This window comes from Cynocephalus volans, chromosome 3 (genome assembly GCF_027409185.1).
Source record: "Cynocephalus volans isolate mCynVol1 chromosome 3, mCynVol1.pri, whole genome shotgun sequence".
NCBI classification, from domain to species: Eukaryota; Metazoa; Chordata; class Mammalia; order Dermoptera; family Cynocephalidae; genus Cynocephalus; species Cynocephalus volans.
Genome location: NC_084462.1, coordinates 103,503,566 through 103,517,945, shown reverse-complemented (window position 1 = coordinate 103,517,945; position 14,380 = coordinate 103,503,566). Strand labels below are relative to the sequence as shown.

Sequence of the window (14,380 nt, the reverse complement as noted above, 5' to 3'; positions counted from 1 at the left end):
TCGAGAGGGGTCTGTAGTAGAGATCCCCCCACCAACGTTTCTGTTATGCACATGGTAAAGCACTCACAACAGGACGAATGATGTAGGGTCAGATAAATGTCCTCCAACCTCTACCCACTAGAGGCAACCCTTAGTTAATAGTTTCTGTATTTTTCCAGCTGTTTTCTTTACAAAGACAGTATCTCCTTTCAACACACACTCACAAATAAGTGCCTTTTCATCTTACACCTCTCGGGCAGTCTCTAGAGGTATTTAAAGCGCTCTTTTCTGGACCTGTTTTTCCCGAAGCCGTAGACTCATTTGCAGACACTGCGAGTAGTGCAGATCCTCGCTTCTCTCAGTTCCATCATCCTTTATTCCCGCGAGGGCCTTGGCCTCTCCGGCTGCCACAGTAACACACGCCTCACCACTTTCACTTTGGGGGCGGCCCCCTTCATCCGCACTTAACACAGCCTGCATCCCAGTGCGCAGGGCGTTCGGAGCTGTCCTGCCTCCTCGCTTCCCCTCGCAAGTCGATTGGTCAGGACTAGCTTGCGCCAGGATCGGGCGCGCAGTGATGACGACATCGAGCCGGCGGCCGCGGCGGCTGGGAGTCACCGAGGGCTTCCGTCCTGCCGGCCGGACTGCTGAAAACTCCTGTCATGGCGGCCGCTCTGTGGGCCTTCTTTCCAGGCCTGCTGCTGCTGCTATCAGGGGATGCTCAGAGCTCGGAGGTGTCCGGGGCTGCTGCCGAGGGATCGGGAAGGAGTGGGGTCGGCATAGGAGATCGCTTCAAGATCGAGGGGCGTGCAGTTGTTCCAGGGGTGAAGCCTCAGGATTGGATTTCGGCGGCCCGAGTGCTCGTAGACGGAGAAGAGCACGTCGGCTTCCTTATGTGAGCATACTGAGGACATGGGAAAGCGGTTGGGATGGAGGCTGGAGGGGGATCCCACCAGAAGAGCTAAGTGTCAGGACGGGCTGATGTCGCTGTCGTAGAGTGAAGGGGCGGGTGACGCTAACGGTCTATGCTGGGAGACGTTGGAAGGCAGTCGGACGCTTTCCCTTTCCTTTAACTCAGAAATGAGGATGGCAGGAGCTCGCCCCACGGCCGAAGCAATGTTGTCAGTTATTTTCAACTCCATTTTGGCTCCCTATGGGAACGTCCACTCTTGGTCCCTGGGGATAGGTGACCCTTATTTGTCTCTTGTCGGATTCTTTCCTTTGCATCTCATCTGGTTTCCCTAGAACCTGGTCGCTTTTGCATTCATTTTAGTCGTTTGGTAGCTTGATGTTGTGTAGAGAGATGCTAAACAAGTGGGAATTGTCAAAGCCCAAAGGGCTTCTAGGGATGACATACACTGGGAGGCTAATGTTACTGCTTCTAAAATTAACGGGCTCTGAAGTACCTAATCACTTTTTCTTTTTTTTTTTTGGTCGGGGTGGGGTTGTTGCTCTTTTTTACACTTGAATTCATCGAGGGATTTACATAATCAGGCTTGTCTTTTTTTTTTTTCTCCTTTGGCGGCTGGCCAGTATAGGGATCAAACCCTGGACCTTGGTATTAGCAGCAACATGCTCTAACCAACTGATCATCAATTCACCAGCCCTTGAACTTTTTTTTATAGAAATTTTTAGACATACACCAAAACAGAATAGTTTTGTGGATCCTTAAGTTCTCAACGCAGTCTACTGTTTTGTTTCATGTCCTCTCTGAACCTCATTTACTTTTTTCTAGAATATTTTTAATGGTACTAAACATAATTTCACTTGTAAAAGTGTTTGTTACCATGTATCTCTAAAAGATAAGGACTTTAAAATAACCCCACATTACCATTATCGATTCAACAAATAATGTCATAATATCATCTAATACCCAGTCCATTTTTATGTTTCCCCAGTTATCTCAGAAATGCTTTTATGTAGTTGTTCTTCCAAGTCAGGATCCAAGAATGCCTACACATTGTAGAATACATTTTTAAAGCCAAGTTTTATAATTTTTATTATAAAAGTTATCTTTCTTAAGTAAAATATTTATTTTAGGATGAAAAATATATTTGCTTTTTCTTAGGTAATTATTTCCGATTTTTTTTGTTGTTGTTGTTACACAGTCATTTTAATTGTTTTTCTTCTGGACGTAGAAAAATGTTTTGAAATTGGCTCAGTCAGGGTTCTGTCAAGAAGTAGAAGATGTACTCATATTAGAATATAGCAGTTGAAGAAGAATTTGATGAAAGGATTAAATATTATAGTCATTATGTAGGGAAATAACCAGATTGTGCAGTACCCTGGAACTTACAACCTCAAGGCTATTATCACCTCTAAGCCAGAGGGAGGAATGGGTTACTGGAACCTTGAAGGGAAGAAAGGGCTTCCTTGAGAGGAGCTGTGTTCCTTGACACAGCCAGTCAGAGGTGGCCTCTCAGTGAGAGAGCTGGGGGTAAAATATACTGAGCTCATTTTCTTCCCTTCTTCCAATCTGCAGAGGAGAAGAGTGGAAACTGGATCTGGAGGGCAAATGGCAGATGTCCAACCCGGGAATAAGTTATGATGTTTATAATTTCAATTCTGTTTTAGTTTAGTGTGTACTTTGAAGTAACAAGGAACACTTTTTCATCTTTTTTCTTAGTAAATATAGTGGATGTGATCAGTATGAATTATTTACTTAACTGTGAAGGAGCCTAATGATTAAGGAAGCAGTATTTTAACATGTTATTATGATACTGGGAATTATCTGATCCTTTTATGACCATTTTTCCCAAACTTTTTCCCTGAGAATAGCAATTTCTTTTTTTCCAAACAAATTGATTTTGGTCGGTGAAATGAAATTATCAGCTCTTGATATGATGGTTTTCTTTTATTTTGGCATCTGACAGGTCTGGGGATCCGAACCTTTATCTTGGGGTTCTAACACTGTTCTCCGACAAGCTGAGTTAACTGGCCAGCAATAGGGTGATTGTCTAAGTCAGGAAGGTTCAGAAAAAATCAGTAAGGGAAAAAATGGATGATTTTAACTACATAAACATTTCAAACTTCTACATATTTGAAAAGAAGTAACCAAAGTAAATGGGAACTACAGATGGCCCTCCGTATTCATGGGTTCCGCATCCATGAATTCAACCAATGGCGGATCGAAAATATTCAGAAAAAAAAAATTGCATCTATATTGACCATTTACAGACGTTTTTCTTGGCATTATTCCCTATAATAACTACATAGCATTTACCTTGAATTAGGTATTATAAGTAATCTGGAGATATTTAAAGTGTACGGGAGGATATGCATAAATTATATGCAAATACTGTACCGTTTTCTATCATGGATTTGAGCATCTGCGAATTTGGTATCCACAGGAGGTCATGGAATCAGTTCCCCACAGATAGAGAGGGATGGCTATTTATAATAATTGGAACAAATGATACTTAAATACCTTTTATTATTTGAAAGAAAACCAACAAAATGCAAATTAAAAATAGACAAAATGCCATTTTTAATAGTAAGAAATTGTTGGGGAGATTTGCAAAATTGGAAGCCTAATATTGTAATAATAATGTATATTGATAGATACCCTTGAATGAAGACATGGCTTTAGGATAGGAGCTGAGCTTCTGTTACCTGTCATCCCTACCCACAGAAGGAATAGAAGTACTTTCTGTGTCAGGGTTCTCTGCTACTCTGGAATGGTCTCAGGCATTATTAGAACCGATTCAGTGTAATTATGGAATCTGAAGCAGAGGACAACTCTTGCTAGTTTTTCTGGTTTTTTGCAAGTTGCTTTTAATGTCATGTTTTGGGGAATTGATTTGGGAATTAACATGATTTAAAACATAAGAAAAGACTAAGCTGTTGATTAGAAGTGACTAAATATGATTTTCATTTTTCCAGGATAGATGGGAGTTTTGTGGTTCATGATATACCTTCTGGATCTTATGTAGTGGAAGTTATATCTCCAGCTTATAGGTTTGATCCTGTCCGTGTGGATATCACTTCAAAAGGAAAAATGAGGTGAGGCTGATTTAATTTTTACCAAAGGTTAGGCTACTAAATACCTCAGTATATATTCCTTTTAGAATTTATAGTTAGGTTGAAAAGTTTTCTTATTTAAACTATAGATATTCCTTTAAACATTTAAAATATCCTTACATTGTTTTAATCTGAACATTGATAAAGTTGTAAAGCTGAACTTCTTCCTGCTCTTTCTTAAAATTTATTTTAAAGCTCTTAATATGATTATATAGAGAAAAGGTAAGATTGCTTATTACAGGAGCAAAAGCACTGTGAAAGTTATAATTGAAATGTGATTAATAAAGTTGGAAATAATTTAACTTTTCTAAATTGGAAATACTGTTTGTCACCTGTTCTTTTCTTTTTTTTTTGTCATCTGTTTTTATTTGTCATCTGATATTTTGATAATACCTCTTACTACTTATTTGATACTATGTTGTTCTAAAAATTTCTGTAGTTCTTTCTTTCTGGAATATTTAGTGTGCAATGAAAATTTAGTATTTCTAGGGAAAACAGTAGGTTACATTGTGGAGTTTATCTCAAAGGGAGGATTGTGATAAGAAGGAAAGATGAAAAGCACAGTATTAGAGGCCAGCAGAGAAGGAAAGAATTTCAGAATTTTTAAGTAGGTGAAGATGTGTTTTGAAACTGAGGTGAAAAGAACTTTGGTCTAATTTAGCTGTGAGTATGGAATAGCAAAATCCATTTGAAGTTGGAAACAATTATGTTGATGTCTGTGGTCTTCAGATTTAGCCTTCCATTATAACAGAACAAATTTATTTATTTATTTATTTATTTACTTACTTACTTACTTTAAAAGATGACCGGTAAGGGGATCTTAACCTGTGGGTTGGTGTTGTCAGCACCATGCTCTCCGAAGTGAGCTAATCAGCCATCCCTATATAGAGATCCGAACCCGTGGCCTTAGTATTATCAGCACCACACTCTTCCAAGTGAGCCACGGCTGGCCCTTATTTGTTTATTTTTTTATTGTCTCATGGCAATAGCACCCTCTTTCGTCTAACCTAACCAAGAAGTGTATGAAGCAGTTTTAAGTGGGAATGTGTTTTCTTTCCCTGAGCTATTACAGTATTACTTTATGTTGCAATAATAAAGCATAGGTGATACAAAGGCAAAAACAATTTTGGGGGTGAAGGAGCTATATTTAATTTAGTTTAATTGATTTACTTTTGGCGGCTGGCCAGTACATGCGTTTTATCTTATTATTATTATTTTTTTTTTTTTTGCTTAAACAATAACATTTATTTCTCACAGTTCTGGAGGCTGGAGGAGTCCAATATCAAGGTGCCAGCAGATTTGGTATCTGGTGAGGGTCCACTTCCTGGTTCATAGATGGCAGTCTTTTCCCTGTATCCTCGTATGGCAGAAAGAGGGCTAGAGAGCTCTCTGGGATCTCTTTTATAAGGACACTAATCCCACTTATGAGGGCTCATGACTTAATTACCTTCCAAAATTTCCACCTCCTAATACCATCACATTAGGGGTTAGGATTTTAACATATGGATTTTGTGGGGGACACAAACATTCAATTCATAATATTTCCTTTCATCAGCTTCCCAGGAAACATTTATTTTGACATTAATATTTATTTGGTTATTTAACAAATTTTTGCATTTTGTCTAATGTCTAAATCTGTACATATTGCTTATAAACAATTTTGAAACAGGAACAACAACATTACTGCTCATTTGTATAACATCTATTAAGAGAGAGAAAAACAGGCAAATTTTTCAATTCTAAAATAAGTATTAAGATAGATATCAAAATAAGAAACATTTCAAACAGCTTCTATTCATGGAAATCAGCCTCTATAACACAGCTTATTATTTCCTGTAATCTGTAAGGATTTCTTATAGAAAGATGAGGTCACATCAGCCTTTTGTTGGATTGGGATGAACTATTTTATATAATTGATTGATTGATTGATTGATTATAGAAGGCCAGTACAGGAATCAAAACCTGGCTGTTGGTTTTATCAGAACACACTTTAACCAGCTGAGCAACTGGCCAGTTACTGACCTTTTTGGCATGTGCCAAGCATATTTAGGCTAATTTGTAGAAACCCAAAATTGAGCTGACATAATAGAGATGTGTTCAGTTAGTACTATAATATTTATGTTTGAGTTAGTGTTTACTCCTAAAAGTTTTTCTTTTCTCTTTATTTTATTATTTTTTCAACAATGAAAGCTTTTTAAATGTAATATGTAAATATGTCACACATGGAGCTGTCTCATGCTTTATATTAGCTGCATTATTAGTCCATTGGTGGATGTGCCATTATTTATTTAACCAGCTCCTATTGATGAACAAGTAGTGGTAGTGTTTTCTTTTTTCTCTTTTAGCTTGTATAGTGAATAGAGACAGTTATCAAGATAATAAATTCTTGATGGTATCATAAAACCAATACTGTGATGCCACTAAAAAATACCTTCTTTAGAAACAAATTATTTTTACACCTATTTTTAAAGTTAAATTGTTGTCTTAGAATATTCTGCTTTGTCCAAATTCTGATCATATTTCTTTTGGATATTTAGAGCAAGGGCAAAGTGTCAGTGGAATGTAGTACCTTGCAAATGTTTATAAATATTTTTTGATGGAAAAAATGGGTTGTTTCAAAGTAGATGAACCTCCTTAGATAGTGACTTCCTCATGTCTTTTTAGAAGCATAGATATTTTTAAAAATACATATTCTGTTCTGTTAAAAATTCTATTATGGTAAAATTCTATTATGTTAAATGTAAACCTTATAGGACATATCATTATTTTTTATATATTTTAGAATTTTAAGCTTGGAGATGAGGGGTACGTAGATTACAGTATATATTATATAAACTTGTTAAACTTTTTTTTATATGTTGAAAACATAATATAGGAGGGAATGAGAGTTGTTAAACAAAAGGGAATACTTGCCTACTAAATACTATGTTTTATTTTTATTTATCCTTTTTACTCTGTTTGAATTTTGAGTAGTCTCAGCAAATAGAAATATTTTTCTAAATATAAAGTTTTATTTGCCATTTTACCTTCGGTGAATGCTGCATTCTGTAGCATTTAAGAACTGGTTGCAGCAGCAGTGGGATTCTTATTTTCATACGTATTCCCGATGTTGGATGCCTGAAGCATAGGTAAAAACAACAACAACAACAAAGCCTTTTGTTATTTTAATAATTAGGGATGGGACAGAGTAGATAACAAAGTGGGATTCATATAAGATCTTAATATTTTGACTAGTATTTTATTTTTTTATTTTTATTTATCTATCTATCTATCTATCTATCTATCTATCTATCTATTTATTTATTTATTTATTTATTTGTCATTTTTGTGACCAGCCGCACCGCGCTCAGCCAGTGAGCGCACTGGCCATCCTTATATAGGATCTGAACCCGCGTCGGGAGCACTGCTGCGCTCCCAGCGCCGCACTCTCCTGAGTGCACCATGGGGCCAGCCTGATTAGTATTTTATAAGTAAGTAAATTAGTTTCCATTTCCGACATTTTGGCAGAATGAAAAAAACGTTAGAAATGCTGGATAAAATATGATAAACATTTCCTTTTAAATGTATAGCTCCCCACAAAGTAAGAAAAATCCCAAGGGGATAAACTATAAACCACTTTTCCACCAGAAGGCTTTGATATTCTTTAACCAGAAGACTTAGATTTTATTAGTAGTATGCGGGTAGGAGGCAAGACTTGGGCTTTCCTGGGGCCAGAATTAGATCTAAGACTTGGTTCCACCTTTGACCCTTGGTACTAAAATCCAAAAGGCCAGACTCCCAGTCAGACCCTGCTCTTTGGGGGAAAAAGTCTTCCCTGAAAAATGATAGTCACTGAAACTTGGGGCATGAATTTATTACTTCCTGCATAATCCAAGAACTTCCAGCTGAGCAATTAACAAAATGGTCCCTGGTTGTAATCCCTGGGCTCCTGGTAGAGACGAATGGAGAATCCCTCTCGGATGAAATACCGTTGGTATTTAAGTAGATAAAGTTCTACTTAACTTCTGAAGTACCCAAGAAAACAATCTACTTTAAGTCAGCAGATGAATCAGACCTCCAAGAACTTTAGGTAGTAAAATTATTGGATATGGACTGTAAAACAGTTCAAAGTATATTTAAAGTACTTAATGAAATAAAAGTCTTACTGCCATAAGAAATGATATACCCTGTACTGGCCAGCAGGAAAAAAAAAAGAAATGGTATACAAAAGTAGTCAACATATTTGAAAGAAGAATAAAATAGAACTTCTGCCATAAATATAGGCATTGAAATATAAAACTCAGTGGGTGTGTTAAGCAACTAAACAGAACTTTGATGAACTGGAAGATAGAACAGAAAAAAATTGCCCAGAATACAACACAGATAAAGAAAAAGACAACATGAGGGAGGCAGTTTTCAAAGAGTACAATAGATTATGTGTGAACATGGGTGAGGGTTTTGATTAAAATTAGTGCACCTCTGGTAAAAGGTAGTGTTATCCATGATACCACTGCAGGGCTTTCTTGAATCATAGATTTTTCCTGTAATATAGCCTTTAAAAATTAGGTGCATCCAATAATGCATATCTTGGGCCATCAAAAAATAAAATCCAGCATTTTTTGTATGTTTATAATAAAATAAATAAATCACTAAATATAATCAAAGGACTTGAGAGTTGAAAGAATTCCAAAAGAACTTTTGCTATAGGGGCGGCCCGTGGCTCACTCGGTAGAGTGCGGTGCTGATAACACCAAGGCCCCGGGTTCGGTTCCCATATACGGATGGCCAGTTCGCTCACTGGCTGAGTGTGGTGCTGACAACACCAAGTCAAAGGGTAAGATCCCCTTACCGGTCATCTTTAAAAAAAAAAAAAAAGAACTTTTGCTATAAACAGAAGTTAAGGAACTTGTCTAACCCCACAGGCCGAGGTAATGATAGAGCTACAGTTGAAGAAGATTCCAAGTCTAGTGTTCTTTCTCTATGTTTTGCTAAATATTTTGGACATGCAGGTAAAGTTACTTTGATCAGATTTTCAAGATCAAAAGTTTAGACACCAGGGCCGACCCTGTGGCTCAATCGGGAGAGTGCGGAGCTCCCGCTGCGGGTTCAGATCCTATATAGGGATGGCCGGTGCACTCACTGGCTGAGCGCCGTGTGGGCGACACCAAGCCAAGGGTTGCGATCCCCTTACCAGTCACAAAAAAGAAAAAAAAAAAAAAGTTTAGACACCAAAGCATTTTGGAAAAAGCTGAAGGTAAATATAAGGCATTGCTAATACCTTATGTATTATAAGCAATTCTTTAAATTAGTAATGTTTTAGTAGAAATACTGATGCTTTTCTCATGTTGCTTTACCAGAGCCAGATATGTGAATTACATCAAAACATCAGAAGTGGTCAGACTGCCCTATCCTCTCCAAATGAAATCTTCAGGGCCACCTTCTTACTTTATTAAAAGGGAATCATGGGGCTGGACAGACTTTCTGATGAACCCAATGGTATGTATCAGGCTAAAATAAAGCATTTTACTAATACTTAATTTGTTTCTAGGCAGTTGAAAACTTCAAACCCTTGGTCCCGCCCCGTGGCTCACTCAGAAGAGTGTCGGCGCTGGTAGCCTGAGGCCACGGGTTTGGGTCCTACATAGGGATGACCGGTGCGCTCACTGGCTGAGCGTGGTGCGGGCAACACCGTGCCGAGGGTTGCGATCCCCTTACCGGTCAGAAAAAAAACCCAACAACTTCAAACCCCTTTGTGGTAGAAAGCCGAGGTCAGATTGTTGGATCAAAGGATAATTGTGAGTAATTTGCAGATTTCTGGAAAATAGTCGTTTGGGGAATACATAATGAAAAGAATATGGTGAGAATCACACTGTAGGTTTGATTTTGAAATGTGCAGCCAAAATTGGATAAATACTTACTTATGATGAAATGTTTTAAAATTCAAATAGAATGAGAGTATGCAGTAAGTCATACATGGAGCTGTCTCATCCTTCATACTACCTGCATACTGGTTCATTGGTGAATATGCCTTCATTTATTAACCAGCCCCGGTTTATGGCACAAGTAAGGTTTTTCTTTCTTCTTTTTTAACATGTGTAGTGAACAGAGAAGTTATTAGATAGTAATTTAAGTAGTTGATATTATCATGAGACTGATTTACGATACTCACTAATGATAAAACACTAATAGAATACATTCTTTAGAAACAAATTAACCCCTTTATTGCTGTTTTTTAAAGTTGAATTATTGTCTTAAAATTATCTAAGTTTTGATCATATTCCTTGCTGATAGTTATTTAGATCACAAACAGGAATATTTTGGGGGCTGTACATCCTCTAGCGAGGAGTAAATTAGTACCTAGAATCTGTTATCAGAGATATAAAAAGGCAGGAGGGTAGATTGGATGGGAGAAATTAGCAACGAGACTTCAAAGCTTATTTATCTTCCATGTTCTTATTTCTGAAATTCCATGAAATTATATACAGTGCTAGAGGCTTCTAGGTCATTTTTAAAACTGATCTGTGAAGTAGTTGCCTACTACTATATTGTAGGCTGTAGAGGATGTACATTAATGAGAGGGGTAATATAGTGTTTTCTCCAAGAACCACAAAGTCATCTAGAAAGAGCAGTCCATTTGGCCATCAGGATCACCAATCCCAATGCCAGACAGCAGATTGAAGAGCATGAATAGCTACTTCCATTTGCAAACTACTTATGTCAAATAAAACTGTAAGGGCCGGCCCCGTGGCTCACTCGGGAGAGTGTGGTGCTGGGAACACCAAGGCCATGGGTTCAGATCCTATATAGCGATGGCCTGTGTGCTCACTGGCTGAGCGTGGTGCAGACCACACTGTGTCAAGGGTTGCGATCCCCTTACTGGTCAGAAAAAAACCAAAAAATCAAAACTGTAAACTTTGCAAAAAGATAGGTGGGTGGCACAAATATGAAGTGAGGTGTCTATACAGTCCAAACACATAGATAAGACTCTTACACTCTATGATACTCTGTGATAGACAGATTATCACCAGATAATCTTGTTGTTATCAAAACTAATTCAGTAGAGTTGAGGTGGCTGCTGCTGGTATTATTCAACATATAACATTTGAATCTTTATCTGTGCTTAACTGCAGTTTTTTTTTTTTTTTAAATGTTTGCTTTTTGGCTTTTTTAATTTTTATTATTATTATTATTATTATTTTTGTTGTTGTTGTTTTTTCGTGACCGGCACTCAGCCAGTGAGTGTACCGGCCAGTCCTATATAGGATCCGAACCCGCGGCGAGAGCGTCGCCGCGCTCCCAGCGCAGCACTCTACCAAGTGCGCGACGGGCTCGGCCCTAACTGCAGTTTTTATTCTACTAACTGTAAAGTGGGGAAAAAACATTTTCTAAATTATTGTTCTTCCGTAGGTTATGATGATGGTTCTTCCATTGTTGATATTTGTGCTTTTGCCGAAAGTCGTCAACACAAGTGACCCTGACATGAGACGGGTAAGATAATTACCCAGCTGTGGGTTTTTAAACCATATTCTGATGCTTGGTGTGTCCCATTGTGTCTGGATAGGTTGGGGTTTTTCAACTTTATCCTAGTTCCCAAGGCAAATTAATCTAACATAAACAGTATTATGTTCCTGGCATTTAGTCATTTTCATTGGACCAAATAAATTCATTGCTTCTGCCTGATAAAGGCCCAGGTCTTATAGCTAAAACATTCTACTGGCTAGCTTCCGAAAGAACAAACAAGCCAAAAAAAATTCTCCTTAGTTCTATCCTCTTTGTGTGCCTCACCTTTTAAATAGTTGAAATGCTTAATAATCCTGGTATACTTAAAGTATTTTATAAAATGATTGCTCCTATAATCTATCTTTGCTTTATAAAACTCCCTTTAGTGTACATACTCAGTTTATGTATCCAGACACACAAAAGAAATTCAGGTAGACCAAGGCGGATAAACAGAAAAAGTGGCTTTCAATCTGTACCACAAAAGTTGTACTGGTTCTGCAAGGGGGAGAGGAGTTGCTAAGTAGAATGCTTCAATTTAGTGCCACCACTTTGTCTCTTTTGAATATTGAATCTTAATTTCTTTTAAACCATAGTTAATTCTTTCATTCAACAACCATCAACAAATATCTTTGGAGTTCCAGGGTCCTCCATTGTATTTAGTATATTGATGTCTTGACACCTTATTCATTTCTGAATAAACATTTATTAATCAATTTCTAGGTTCTGGATACTAGGGATACAAAAATGAATTATAGACTGTCACTGTCTTCAATAGCTTGTAGTTAAATGTAGGAAATAGACTGGGTTTATAAAATACTTCTTTTTTTTTTTGTCATTAGGGGATTTTTGTGGTTTTTCTACTTCTGTTTTTTAATGGGAAAATAAGACATACATAAAATAAAAATGTTTGCTAAGATGATTAATTTCTCTAGAAGTTCTGCCAAGCTAGCATGGCAGAAAAAGCTTCATGGAAAAAGAAAGGTTTATGATGTTTCAGAATATTTTATTGCTAAATTTTGGCATCTTTGCTTCAGTATTGGTCAGAAAGTAACACATCCTATGCATTCCTTGTATCTGTTAAGCCAGTTAACTTTCTGTGATACCAGTAGAAGGAAAAATCGGAAGTCAGATTTGATTAAAAGTTCATTCCTTGTAAAGTGCTTGCACGTAGTAAAAATTATAAAAAGTCAATTCAAGAGCTTCATAATTGAACAAATGCAAAAATTGATTTATATATATTTTTGCAGGGACTCAAAATCTATTGTCATATATATTTAATTCTTGAATATTAGGGCATATTAACATATTTGATTTATTTTTATAGTGTGTCTTTTCCTGGCCTTATTTGGAAAAGCACTTTCTTTTTTTTTTTTTGTCTTTTTCGTGACCAGCACTCAGCCACTTAGTGCACCAGCCATTCCTATATAGGATCCGAACCCGCGGCGGGAGCGTCACCGCGCTCCCAGCGTTGCACTCTCCCGAGTGCGCCACGGGCTCGGCCCGGAAAAGCACTTTCTCCTTTAAAACCTATGAAAAAATTTTGCCTTTGGGAAACAAACCAAAGCTAATACTCTAATAGTGTTTCAGCTTGAAATAGTAGATAATATCATACTTGCTGTTTTTTCATGTCTGAAGTAAAATCAATTTTAAGTTCACTTTTGGAATGTCAAATAAAATTCCAATGAAATAGGCATTATATTAATATTGATTTTTTTATAGATTGTTCTCTCAATAAGAAGGAAAACAAAAACTCAAAATGAAAGTGCCAGATCCTTATTCTGTCCTGCCAGTGACTTGTTTGTAACGTTTGTGTTGCTTTAGATGCTGTAATCGAGGTCACCCAAGCCATACAGTATTCATAGATTTATTACTAAGACTTAGGAATCAAGGCTTGGAATTATCTCCCAAACTTTCCTGGTACCTTGATATATAATTAAAGATTAATATTCTGGTTATATGCATCTAAAGAAAGCATGAGCTGAAAAAATACTCATTAAAGCAACAGGAAAGCATTTTAATCAGAAAACATAAAATGAGATAGCAGAAATATTATCAAAGATATCCATTATCAGAAAACAATGTCCTTTATGAAAACATAAGCCGAATCAAACCCTTGGCAAGTATTTATTGGACATTTACTAAGGATCAAAATGTTTAGTACCATGAAGGAGGTTTGGAACATGGTTACTAATGATGTGTAGGTAAAGTAGTACTGAGTATGACATTGCATCATTGCTCAGAACCAGTACATTTTACTTGTTCTACTAGTTTCCTTTTTCCTTCGTAGGAAGTATTAGGAGTTAAATGGCTGGAAGGACCCCAGTGCCTTTCACATTGTGCTTTGTCTCCCTGCAGGAGATGGAGCAGTCAATGAATATGCTGAATTCTAACCATGAATTGCCTGATGTTTCTGAGTTCATGACAAGACTCTTCTCTTCCAAATCATCTGGCAAATCTAGCGGCAGCGGCAGTAAAACAGGCAAAAGTGGGGCTGGCAAAAGGAGGTAGTCAGGCAGTCCAGAGTTGGCATTTGCACAAATATGGCAACACTGGGTGGCATCCAAGTCTTGAGGGAAAACCATGTGAAGCAACTACTGTAAATTTGAGTCATCCCAAAAGTTGATCTCATACAACTGTTGTATATGTTAACTTTTTAGCACATGTTTTGTACCTGGTACACAAGAAAAACCAGCTTTCATCCTTTGTCTGTATGAGGTCCATATTGATGTCACTGAATTAATTACAGTGTCTTATAGAAGATGACATTAATAAATTATATGAAGTACTATACGTTATGTATATTAAAATGTCTTAATCCAGAGATCAACCTATCTTCTGTCATTTTTTTTTCACTTATTTTTTTTTCCTGACAATTTTCTTCTATCTTTTATTGTCTGGGGCT

General features: G+C 37.1%; 1 protein-coding gene across 1 annotated transcript; it reads left to right on the top strand.

Moving 5' to 3' along the window:
* The first annotated feature begins 590 nt into the window (after positions 1-590).
* On the top strand, positions 591-14,268 carry EMC7 (ER membrane protein complex subunit 7). Its single transcript, XM_063090767.1, has 5 exons — positions 591-874; positions 3,862-3,981; positions 9,336-9,474; positions 11,386-11,466; positions 13,834-14,268. Exons 1-5 carry the CDS (start codon positions 642-644, stop codon positions 13,984-13,986), a joined length of 726 nt encoding a protein of 241 aa, XP_062946837.1. The 5' UTR covers positions 591-641; the 3' UTR covers positions 13,987-14,268.
* The last annotated feature ends 112 nt before the right edge of the window (positions 14,269-14,380 follow it).